General features: G+C 39.7%; 1 protein-coding gene across 1 annotated transcript in view; it reads left to right on the forward strand.

Annotated features, from left to right (window-relative positions):
- Positions 1-13,111, forward strand: part of LOC134649778 (zinc finger SWIM domain-containing protein 8 homolog) — a 56,575-nt gene that overhangs the window by 18,691 nt on the left and 24,773 nt on the right. Inside the window, exons 13-19 of the mRNA XM_063504606.1 lie at positions 58-136; positions 913-1,124; positions 4,550-4,709; positions 7,471-7,613; positions 8,934-9,151; positions 9,818-9,911; positions 10,980-11,171. Of these exons, the coding sequence (XP_063360676.1) occupies positions 58-136; positions 913-1,124; positions 4,550-4,709; positions 7,471-7,613; positions 8,934-9,151; positions 9,818-9,911; positions 10,980-11,171 (1,098 nt within the window). The remainder of the gene's footprint in view (positions 1-57; positions 137-912; positions 1,125-4,549; positions 4,710-7,470; positions 7,614-8,933; positions 9,152-9,817; positions 9,912-10,979; positions 11,172-13,111) is intronic.

The raw sequence follows: 13,111 nt of genomic DNA on the forward strand, positions 1-13,111 counted from the left end.
GCGAGTCCGACTCGCACTTGGCCGCTTTTTTAATTGAATGCGTTTGTTAATTTTCAGCAACCTTGTGGATCTGGTGAAGGCAGCAGTGAGCAACCTGGACCCAGTGACGGAAACCATTCCAGTGTTTCATCAGAAGGTAATAATATTTATGCAAAGTTTTGTTTTTAGGGTTCCGTCCGTATCTCAAAAGGAAAAAACGGAACCCTTATAGGATCAATCGTGCGTCCGTCTGTCTGTCCGACCATTCCCCCCTTTATCTCCGAAACTACTGGGTCGAAAATTTTGAAAAAAATACACAAAATAGTTCTTTACCTATAGACAACAGGAAAACCTATTAGAAATGTGCAGTTAAGCGTGAGTCGGCCTTAATTTTTTAAAGACATTTCATTCACGTTCCACATAACAAAATACATACCTATTAAAAATTGTGAAATTTACGGAACCCTTGGAACGCGAGTCCGACTCGCACTTGAACGGTTTTTAATGACGTGTAATCGATTTTGTGCCATATTTATCTACGAAGCGATACTCGACTGTTTATACGCAGGAATTCAGTATAAAATATTTCCAGGGAGTTGTGTGAAATGTTAAGAACTAACTTACTTCTATTTACTTCTGTAATCCGAGACATGGGAGACACAGACAAGACATCCTCTAGACTGAGCATAGTAACGCTACCCCCTCTGCCACTCATACGGTAGTTTTACTCCATCTTCGAGTCAATCCCGTGCCGTGATTGGCCCGTGTCTTTGAACGGACCAATCACGGCTCGGGATTCGCTCACCTCGTCCCCCCGCACCCCCGTATTTTTGGCAGCATCGGTTTCATGAAATAATTGCTCTAAACTCAGTCTAGAGGATTCCTAGTCTATGCATGGGAGACGACTCAACCTCATAATATCTTCATGCTCAGGTTTCTGCGAGAACGAGGAAGAGATCCTAGTGGCCAGCGGCGTTGACACGGACTCGCAAGAGTCCAGCTCACCCGCCGTATCATCCGATGACGCGGCCCGACGCATATCCAACGATGATTCCGTCTCAGATGATGATTGCAATCTATACTTTTATGATACTGCGGCCGCTAGGCGCGCCGTAGCTGGCGAGGGCACCAGCGGCACTGCCGTGGTGAGTAAATATTCAAATACATTTATTCATTTTAAATTTTAAGTAACAGAGCTCAGAAATTTGTCGGTTATAAATTATAATATTTATTTTTATCTCTAATGTTAGGACGTAGGTAATAGGTACTGTAGAAAACACGCGTTTCACAGATCCCGAATTGATATCAGCAAAATTGAGCGCCAGTTTGAATTCTCAGATTCTAATTGGAGAAATATTTTTTCTCAAAAATGGATGGCAAAGTCGACGTTGCCGGTTAAAAAATAGGTCGCGGAGTGCGTAGTTTATGGTCAGTTAAAAAATTAAAAAGTTAAAAACATTGCAGTCTCGATTTCGTGATTCTCGATTGCAGTCTCAATTTCGACTTTTTAAAAGTTGAAATGGCCATATCAGATGAAGGCATAGGTCCATTAAACAGCCAAACAGATGATCAGCATTTATTATTATAATGTCGGTACCGCGACTATTTAGGTGTCTCAAATAGGTTGGCGTATTTTCAGCAGAAAAATACACTTCTTTTTTTTTAAAGGCGGCAAGCAAATCTTTTTAATGGTTTTACTTTTTTCTCTGAAAATTAGAACGTTGCTTTTGTAAAATATTTCTATTTCTTGCACCATTTTTGAGAAGAGCACTATATATGACTCGGCTGGAAGGCTACTTGCCGGCTTCGGATTCAATTAAACGGACTCCCAAGGTCGTCCGTTTAAAACGAATCCTCAGCCTGCAAGTAGCTACTTCCGAACCTCGACAATAATGTACTATAAATGGTCATATCAAATGAAGGCATAAGTCCATTAAACAGCCAAACAGATGATCAGCATTTATTATTATAATGTCGGTACCGCGACTATTTAGGTGTCTCAAATAGGTTGGCGTATTTTCAGCAGAAAAATACACTTCTTTTTTTTTAAAGGCGGCAAGCAAATCTTTTTAATGGTTTTACTTTTTTCTCTGAAAATTAGAACGTTGCTTTTGTAAAATATTTCTATTTCTTGCACCATTTTTGAGAAGAGCACTATATATGACTCGGCTGGAAGGCTACTTGCCGGCTTCGGATTCAATTAAACGGACTCCCAAGGTCGTCGGTTTAAAACGAATCCTCAGCCTGCAAGTAGCTACTTCCGAACCTCGACAATAATGTACTATAAATGGTCATATCAAATGAAGGCATAAGTCCATTAAACAGCCAAACAGATGATCAGCACTTATTATTATAATGTTGGTATCGCGACTATTTAGAGGTGTCTCAAATACGTTGGCGTATTTTCAGCAGAAAAATACACTTCTTTTTTTTTAAAGGTGGCAACCAAATCTTTTTAATGGTTTTACTTTCTTCTGTGAAAATTAGAACGTTGCTTTTGTAAAATATTTCTATTTCTTGCATCATTTTCGAGAAAAGCACTATATATGACTCGGCTGGAAGGCTACTTGCCGGCTTCGGATTCAATTAAACGGACCAAAGTCGTCCGTTTAAAACGAATCCTCAGCCTGCAAGTAGCTACTTCCGAACCTCGACAATAATGTACTATTTTATATCTAATGTTAGGACGTAGGTCTGTAATAGGTACCGCGGAAAAGATCTCACAGATCCCGAATCGATGTCAACGAAATAGAGCGCCAGTTTAAATTTTCAGATCTAATTCAAGATTTTTTTTTTGTTTTTTTCTACTCCCGTACTTTTATTTGTCATTTAAAGGGTCGTGCACACACCTTTAAACCCCTATTTTATAGTTGTCAAGGCAAGTCTTTAGTCTAGACATGTTCTTTGTTTTAATTTCATTCATTCATTCATTCTTTTCCCGCCCGTACCCTCCATTTTTGCTACTTGTTGAATTAAAAATATTTGTTAAATTTACAATTTTCTTTCAAAGTAAGTGCTTGGTCGTAGAAAAAGTATTGTATGCAACGTTGTTTAACTGAGTCAAAAAATACTCGTGGCATCTTTATTAACAATTTTCGGCTTCGCCTCAAATTGTTACCCACGCCACTCGCCTTTTTTGACCTCTCTTAAACAACGGTTGCATAAAAAAATAAATAAAAAATAACTTTATTTAGCATCATTTAGCTCATAACTGCTTACAAATAATAAGTGATACAAGATGATCTTATCATTGTACGTAAATAACTTGTGCACATAAGTTTTTAAGGTAAATGCAATGAAACATTGAGTAAGCGTCATCTGATCCCCGTACTAGTAAAAACTGTATCACGGTATTAAAAACTGTATCACGGTAAGTAAAAATGTATCACGGTTGATCACGGTAAGTAAAAACTGTATCACGGTAAGTAAAAACTGTATCACGGCATAAAATACTGTTATGTGGTTTTTGAGTGCAAGTCATAGACTAGGAATCCTCTAGACTGAGTTTAGAGCAATTATTTCATGAAACCGATGCTGCCAAAAATACGGGGGTGCGGGGGGACGAGGTGAGCGAATCCCGTGCCGTGATTGGTGCATTCAAAGACACGGACCAATCACGGCACGGGATTGACTCGAAGATGGAGTAAAACTACCGTATAAGTGGCAGAGGGGGTAGCGTTACTACGCTCAGTCTAGAGGATTCCTAGTCTATGAGTTAAATCGACACTTTTACTTGTATTTTCACGTCACATTAATATTTTGTTCATGGTTGTATAAAATGTAAAAAAACGTATTATTAAAGACACCCAATGCTCCAAAAAGTAGCAACACATTTAATAACTACGAGCGGTATATTCCTTACACTAGAAGTGCTACGCCATATAAAATACGCTTATAAAATGATATATTAATATTGCTTTTTAGGGTTCCGTAGCCAAATGGCAAAAAACGGAACCCTTATAGATTCGTCATGTCTGTCTGTCTGTCCGTCTGTCCGTCTGTCTGTCCGTCCGTATGTCACAGCCACTTTTCTCCGAAACTATAAGAACTATACTGTTGAAACTTGGTAAGTACATGTATTCTGTGAACCGCATTAAGATTTTCATACAAAAATAGAAAAAAAACAATAATTTTTTGGGGTGGGGAACCCCAAACTTCGTACTACTTCGAACTGAAACTCAAAAAAATTTTTTTCATCAAACCCATACGTGTGGGGTATCTATGGATAGGTCTTCAAAAATGATATTGAGGTTTCTAATATCATTTTTTTCTAAACTGAATAGTTTGCGCGAGAGACACTTCCAAAGTGGTAAAATGTGTGTCCCCCCCCCCTGTAACTTCTAAAATAAGAGAATGATAAAACTAAAAAAAATATACGAAGTACATTACCATGTAAACTTCCACCGAAAATTGGTTGGAACGAGATCTAGTAAGTAGTTTTTTTTTAATACGTCATAAATCGCCTAAATACGGAACCCTTCATGGGCGAGTCCGACTCGCACTTGGCCGCTTTTTTAAACTTGGAAGAACGTATGGAATAGTGCAAGTATAGGTGTTATGTATATTGCAGGCGTGCTCGGACGGGGTGGCGCCACTGGCGGGCTGGGAGTGCGGCTGGGAGGTGTCGTTCGCGCGCGCGGAGGGGCTGCAGGCGCACGGCCACGCGCGCCTCGCCTGCGCGCTCGGCGCGCGCCTCGCCCGAGACCTGCTCGCCCGCCCGCCCGCACTAGGTTACCCCCAATAATAATAATAATAATAAGAGAGAGACTCTCGCTAGGTGGTTGGATCAAGGGCCAGATGCAGAAGGCGGTGATCTTGGACACGGCGCGGATAGTCCGCCGGTTCCTCTCTCTGCGGCCCTGACCACCGGCAGCTTGGGCCTTGCCCCGCTGCTGGCGGCACCCTAGGTTAGGTTTTTTATAATGTGTTTATATGTATTTTTTATTGTTTTGTAAGTGTTTTTATATTTTACTTTTATATTCATATTATAAATCACCTAGCCTAGAGAGTTCAAGTAAATAAAGAGAATAATAATAAAATGTTATTTATTTAGGTATAAACCCATTACATTTTACAATAATACAATAAAATTAAAGCTAGGTATACTGAATCTAAAACTAAACAAGTAGGTAGCTACTAATTATTAGGTACGGCTGACATCTGCATACAACCTGCTACTGTATGAGTAGACAGTAGCAGGTTGTGTACACCACATTAACAATACTGTTCGTCGATTCACTCACTCTCCCGACAAACGACCAGTGCCTTTTACGCATTATAGCGTAAAAGTCATCTACTCAGAGGGCCTACCGCGAACCACGTTCGACGTGTTGCCTCTCTGTCGCACTTGTAAATTCGTACGTAAGTGTGACAGGGAGGTAACACGTCGAACGTGGTTCGCGGTAGGCCCTCTGTTCTCGGCGAACATACCAGACGCACTACACCGCCACGGTAGCCGTAACATTGCACGAAACGCGTTGTTGTACTGTACTCGGAGTCTGTTGAACGATCGTTTCGTGAAATGGTACCACAGCTGACTAGTGTAGAACGCCTGACAGTATGCCTTGAACAGAGTTATTTTGGCTTGGTCAGAACAGTGAGCAAACCGACGCGCCAGCATGTTGCTTCTCATCGCTATAGACCGCCGCTGTCTTTCGAGATCGTCATCGCCTTTTAGTCTGCCAATGATATTCTTCTTTAGGTGCCATATCCTCTACGGATGTCGGCTACCACAGTCCGGAACTCTCCTCTATTTGCAGTTTTTCTGCCTAGCGTGGCAGCGTCGATTCCCGTCCAACTCCTAAGGTTATCCATCCAGGTTGCTTTTCTTTTTCCTCTGCCCCTTTTCCCTTCGATTTTTCCCTCTATTATCCATTTAACAATATTATATTTGTCATGTCTGTATATATGTCCAAAGTACGCGGTTTTTCTTTTCATTATTGTAAGTACTAATTCTTGTTTCTTTTTCATTCTTTTTAGTACTTCTTGATTGGTGACTTTATCTCGCCAAGATATCTTAAGCATGCGTCTGTATAACCACATCTCAAAAGCATCAAGTTTATAAAGCATTTTTTTTAGAAAGAGTCCAACTTTCCGACCCATAGAGAAGTACTGACAATACATAGCATTTAACCATCCGCCATCTTAATTTTAGATTTATATCCTTGTTTAAGAAGAATGACTTCATTTTCATAAATGTGCTTCGGGCAATTTCTATTCTAATTTTGATTTCTTTGCTGGGGTCCCATGATGTGATATTATGTAACCATAGATAGGTTATACTCATACTTGAGGAGCACAAAAAATACTTCCATATTTATTTCTGTGCCTACGAAGAAATCTGTTATTTTTGATTAATTTTCTCATTCCATCCATCTTTGTCACACTCGTTGTTAAACATAAGGTCGACTCTTTCTCTTGCGGGAGCTCGTTAGCACGTGAACATTCCTCGCTTGTCCAGCCGCGACTAAAAGAAACTTGTCCAATTTGTCACAAGTTAAGCGCTTCAATTTTGGAACGCCTATAACCTATCTTGAGTTATAAATCATTGGTTACCCCAATCTCATCTAGCGAACAAACTCGTACTAAAGTAGCCTAACTCGTCCTAGACCTCCTGGCCGGTCACCTAACGAGGGACAGCTTTTAAAAAGATGCGAAACTTATACTATTAGCTTCAAGTTAAACTAAAATTACATGATGGTCGAGTCAATTTATCATTGCTATGGGATGACAACTTTTTTTTAGTGTTGTCACATTCAAATTAAATAAAAAAATGTGGCCAATTAATTATCTTATGATAAATGTTATTGAACAGCGACCTTTACCGACCGGCATTATTCTGCCTTCGTTGCCCGCCTGGAATGTTTACATAAAGGTTAAAAGTTTTAAGAGCAGAGTTCTTAAGGGTGGAGGCTAGGACGTCGCTTAAATTGGCATAAAACGTGGAAAATCATGAGTTCAAGCAACCTCGAAACTCGAAATAGTTTTATAATCCTGTGAAGAAAAGAGGCGCCATAAGCCTTCAGTAAAAAGTGCATATACTTGGAAAAATTCGACCTATGCCCGCTATGCTACGCTATGGTCCTGTGGCCAAATGGCTCAGGCACCTGCCGCGATAGCAGAGGACGCTGGTTCGATTCCAGCCTGGGACACTGGAGGCCTTGGTCGCTTTTTCTTAGTATATTTTCCTTCCCCACCTTCTACCCTGACGACGCTAGTTCCCGGCCACAGACAATCCAACCTCTAGACATAGCATAGTCGCGCTACCCCCTCTGCCACACATACGGTAGCGTTACTCCATCTTCGAGTCAATCCCGTGCCGTGATTGGTCCGTGTCTTTGAACGGACCATTCACGGCACGGGATTCGCTCACCTCGTCCCCCCGCACCCCCGTATTTTTGGCAGCATCGGTTTCATGAAAGAATTGGCCTAAGCTCAGTCTAGAGGTTGGATTGTCAGTGTTCCTGGCTAACAAATGATTAACATTTGTAGGTTCAAACACGGGCGGTGCCAACAGCCACGACATGAGGAAAGCGCGGCGCCGCCACATGCCGTCCCCGCGGCTTTGCGCGGCCAGCCACAGGCTGTCCTGCCTCGCGTCGGCCACGCTGGCAAAATGCGCGTTCTTGTGCACCGTAAGTCTACTATTTTATTTGGGTTACACTAATGTATACATTTTCATTTTTATTTTTATTTTCATTTTTATTTTTATTTTTTATATTCTTAATTAATTTGACTGATTTTTACTTTACTGTTTACTCATTTCTATTTTATAGAAAGTGGTAGTTTTATATTATATTACTGTTTTATTTTTTAGATTATTATTCTAATTATTATTATTGATATTGTGTTGTGACGATCTTTTTGTGAATGCATTTTATTTTGACATGTAAAATTTAATGTACATTTTCAATAAGAAATAAATTAATCTAATCTAATTTAATCTATAAAGTCGCCGTCATTAGAACTTGCAAACTATGTAAACAAACCGCCATATTGAAATTGTCTGTGAATAATTTATTTACTAGTAATGGGCAAGACTCTTACTACTTTACTAATGTCAAACCATATCGAATAATACAATATCAAAATTAAAAAACAAGTAGTTACTAGTTTTTAATTTGTTTAATCACGATCAGAAGACAAATTGGTACTTGAGAATGATGTATTGATGTATTTTACGACCGCGGCGGTAGGTACAGAGCGTGAGTTGGGTAGTGTGTAGCGGGTTTATATCACAAACTTTAGTCACAACACTACCCATCATAGATAATTGTAGAATTTAAAATAAACAAAAACGTCATTCCATCAGGTCCTAATAACCTAACTTATGAAACCATTTTAAACTTTTTATTAAATATCCAAGATACAGTTATATATTTGTGTATTTTACGGAACGGACCGTTTCAATAGTGTATATGTGTATAGTTTGAATTGTGTTTGATGGGGTAGTGTGAAAATTCAAGGAGAAACAGTGACAAAACAAAGTTACATTGTTTGTTTACATAGTTTGCAAGTTCTAATGACGGCGACTTTAAACATGAGTAAGGGAACATGCCGTCCCCCTCCCTCTAGTCACTAGAGAACACACATCAAATCCATGTATATTTTAATGGCAACTACTACAAAAATCAATACAGGAACTTGAATAAACTATCTTTTATCTTTATCTTTAACCTTAACACATTCACTGCCAGGAACCCACCTGGTGGGCGCTCGTGAACTTTACTCAGATGCCGGACAACCCGCTGGGCGGGTTGTTTTATACACAGCTTTAGACGACCGGTTTCTGGGGTAGTGCGCCGTTTTTGTCCGAACGTGTTAAAGTTGACTTATCGAAATTTCCTTGTAGCGATATATGAGGGAAGCGAATAAATTTTGCATCGCTTAATTTATCATATTTTAAATGATACTTGGTTTATACTAATATTAGTAATATTGTGTATTCACCACAGGTCCTAGCAGAATTCAGCGAGCACCACGAGCTAGCATTCCGCGTGGGTCTGTTTGCCCTAGAAATGGCGAGACCCCCGGCCAGCACTAAAGCCCTAGAAGTCAAACTCAACAACCAGGAGACTGAGCTAGTGGCGCTGCTGAAGAAACTGCCGACTGGGCCTGACCAGCTAGCCTTGGCTAGGGAGAAGGCTGAGCAACTCCGTGACGGCACGCTGAGGTAAAATCAAACAGTATACCGCTAACCGGGGTGAATAGGGATGGCTGGGGTGAATAGGGACAAAACTTAAAATGTGATTTACTTGACAATTTATTTAAAAAATATCTGGGAGACTCAAAAATGCGCGTTTTCCCAGAGATAAGACCTAGCTAGATCGATTTTTCGACCCCGAAAACCCCCCTATAGCAAATTTCATCGAAATCGTTAGGGCCGTTCCGAGATCTCCGAAATATACATATATATAAATAAACATATAAATAAATAAATAAGCAAGAATTGCTCGTTTAAAGGTATTAGATAGATAGACCCACACAAACTGTATCATTCGATTGAAAAATATAGTAGATTTTGTATGATACAAATTTGTGTGGGTAGTTATTAAGAAATGGTCAGGTAAATGACATTTTAAAGTTTTGTCCCTATTCACCCTGGGTGATGGCACGTCTATAGGTATACGTAAATAGGTTGACATAAAGTAAGCCTTGTCACGAAATTAACAGCTGAAGCAAAAGCGCTGTGGCACCATATCTTTTGAAATTACCGGACTGTTAAATATTAGCGCTTGACAACAACTAAACTTTTGAGGAACCAACACTACATTGTATTTATATTTATCTTATAACTCCATAATGAACGGTCGAATGACTTTTTTGTTTTTTGTTACAGAAATAGAGGACCCGCGCTGCTACCTATCGCGTTAGCAAGTTTCCTGTTCGAGGTCTTAGCTTTATCTGCGACTGACAAGGAAAACAAGCACCCAGTAAGTAGGAACTTCGCTTTGATGACTCATTTTACACACCACTGTTTGTGGCAGGGATCGGATACCGGTATTTTTTGTATGGGAACGGAAACGGTATTTTTTCGTTCTTTGCTAATTACTTCATTTCTAATTGAGCAATCTAATAATACGAAGTCGTAACCTACAAACACAACTGAATCCTACATTTCAAGTATAAAATAATTCGAAAAATATGGTTATTTCTAAGTTTTTGCAAAAAACCGGTTCCGATCCCTGGTTTGTGGTATAGCGTAAATGAACTGTAGGTCACAGGAGCCACTGTTTGCGAAATTTAAAGTCAAGTTTAGCAAATAGCTAGTCTTCTTTTGCGCCTATTTCCGATTGTATTCTTAAATAGGCTACTGAGCTAGTGACCAAACTTTGATTCCTATGGGGGTGACAGATATTGTGATTCAAACTTGGAGGATACAACTAAACGGAGTAGCCATTAACAGGCTTTCCCCTCTGTCGAAAATAGGCGGCCAACGGTCATACACAATGTATGGACTGACGTTTATCTGACATGGCTATTTTTACGTTACGCATACATTTGACGTTCCCCTCCCCCGGAAAAATCGGCAGACTGTTTTGTACAGAAAATTACAGACATGGCGTCTCCGTTTGATTATATCCTCCAAGGACTCAAATAAAGTATTATCAATGAGTAGTCATGAGTTTAACTGTCTTTCTCGTTCATAAGACTGATTTCGGTGTCACACTACATCTTAAAAATTACTTGACTCAAAAACTTAGCTGATTTCGGTGGCAGTTACCTTTTTTATACTATGTATGATTTTGTGTGGGCGAGGTGACTACTTATTTATTTTAAACTGTTAATTATAAAGTAGGGAACAAGAAAGAATTAGCTGATTTCGGTGGCACTTATTTTTTTTATACTCTATGATTTTGTGTGGACAAGGTGTTTACTTATTTATTTTAAACTGTAAATTATAAAGTCTATTATTTATACTTTCCGAATAAAACGTGGCAATCTTGTAATATTTTTTTTCCATTCCTAATAAAATTTGCTACAAATTTAACTCTGTACAGGCGAGACAACCTTCAGACGAAGCCCTCGGCTTCGAGGCAGCAGTGGCCGCTCTCGGCCTGAAGGCGAATGTGTCCGAAGCCGAACACCCTTTACTGTGCGAAGGCACGAGACGCCAGCGCGGGGAACTGGCGCTAACCCTGCTGGCTTTCTACAAGGACGACTCGGTCAAGCTGGCCAGGATCATGAATAAGGTATGCAGTCAGTGGGGAGACACTCCTGACTTCGGGCAAACTCGGCTCCGTTCGGCTCAGCATTGCTCCGAGCAATAGGGATGTTGACAATTTTTCGGAACTGGTTTCATTTTGTAGATAGACACGTAATAATTACAGAAAAAAATATTAAAAAAATATATTCATTAATTTTGAATAAAAAAACATGTATAATAAGTTTCGTGTTTAAATTTCGCGCCTAAACGCTCCAAACTGTCACGTGACCTTGATGACGTAACGGCGTTTTAAACAAACTGCTGTCAGCCTATTTTTTAATTTCTTTATATGGTAACTGACAATTTTTTTTAAAGCCATAACACACTACCGCATCGGACAGCGACCTTCTTTCTCGCTCTAACTTATAGCTGCGTCCTCAACGCACCACCTTACACACTATCGATTCGTGCGCCGCACCGCACCAAGATCGCGTTTCGGTACGATAATCTGTAGACACTTAGGCAGGTTTTATAACTTGTCTTTGGTGATTCCACTGTGATTACGTCACGCGCTCCGATTGGCGTTTGCAGTCACGTGATACTGGGCATTATTTTAAATACTTTTGATTATTTTTAATTAATTTATTACGCATATTTACACTTGCAAAATATGATTTTCCGCATTCTAATATTCCCTGCTATGGTAAAAACATAACATGTTATATATTCGCGATTCATGTCAACATCCCTATTATTAGGGTAGACACAACTTGACGTCGCTTTGCGTGCACGACCACAGATAAGACAATGACTTGAATTTTGTCAACCCTAAATAGCCGAAAGGGATAGTAACATAAGTTAGAAAGGGATATCATGATTCGAGCCTGAATCGCTGACAAACTTTGGTTTTGTAGGAACTGTCCTTTCTGTATGGTAGATTGCGGTAACTCGAGGAGTGTTAAGGCGAAGGGCCTGAAATCCCACGACAATGGTTGGTTGAGACGGCACATCGCTTGCGTGACGTAGGCGTCCACGGCTCCAGCATTTTAGCGCACGTACACGTCTCCGCACGCAGCTAGTGTGCTCTGGCCTTAAATGTGCCCCGTACATTATGCAGCTGTTAATCTAGTTGTTCAAAAGTTAACGTTGACAATTGGGTCGGCAACTGTCAAAGGTTTGCATAGCTGGCGCCATCATACTTTGCCCCTTTTTCTATGAGATTTGGCTTAAAGGGCTGGCATCAGGGGCATTAAAAAAATGAAAATTTGACACAATTCTAGGGATTGACAGGGCAAGCTATGATTGCGCCATCTGCTAAATACTTCGACCGGTCAACCCCATTTAGTTACCATGAAACATGGCGCCGTAAAGCACCATCTATTATATCGTACCATGGTCTAATAAAACATGGTCTTCTCTTCCCAGAGTGTCACTTGCCTACGTCACAATAACATTGCCACTTTATTTCAACATAACATGTTACATGGGTACATTATATCTATGGTTAATAAGTTAAAATATTTCTTTATAATTTTATAATTTTCATTTATATGTATTTTATCTTAAATTTTACAATAACACGTCATTTTTAATTATTCGTTAGCAATATCTTCCGATTCACGAAAGAAATTTCAGACGTTCGGGTAATTCTGTTTACACTACTGGCAACACAGGATAGCGCTGTCACATTTGACAATCCGCCATGTTGTCCCTGACCGTCATCCTTGTCGAACGCGTGTTAATTGTTATTTCCTTCTCGCTTAGTGTCAGCAGTCGCAGTGTTTTCCAAACTTTTCACGTCGTAAGCTTGGTAATTAATGTTTTGTTACGAAAATGGTTGGCTGTTCTATTCGGAACTGTAAGAGTAGGAGTGAAAAGGGCAGTATAGATTTGTTTTATTTTACTATGTTTCTACATTAATAACTTAAAATTAATGCCGTTAAAATAATTTTCACCGTTGGTTAAAATTCTCCCACATTTTAAAGT

The sequence above is a fragment of the Cydia amplana genome, chromosome 7, assembly GCF_948474715.1.
Source record: "Cydia amplana chromosome 7, ilCydAmpl1.1, whole genome shotgun sequence".
Lineage (NCBI taxonomy): Eukaryota > Metazoa > Arthropoda > Insecta > Lepidoptera > Tortricidae > Cydia > Cydia amplana.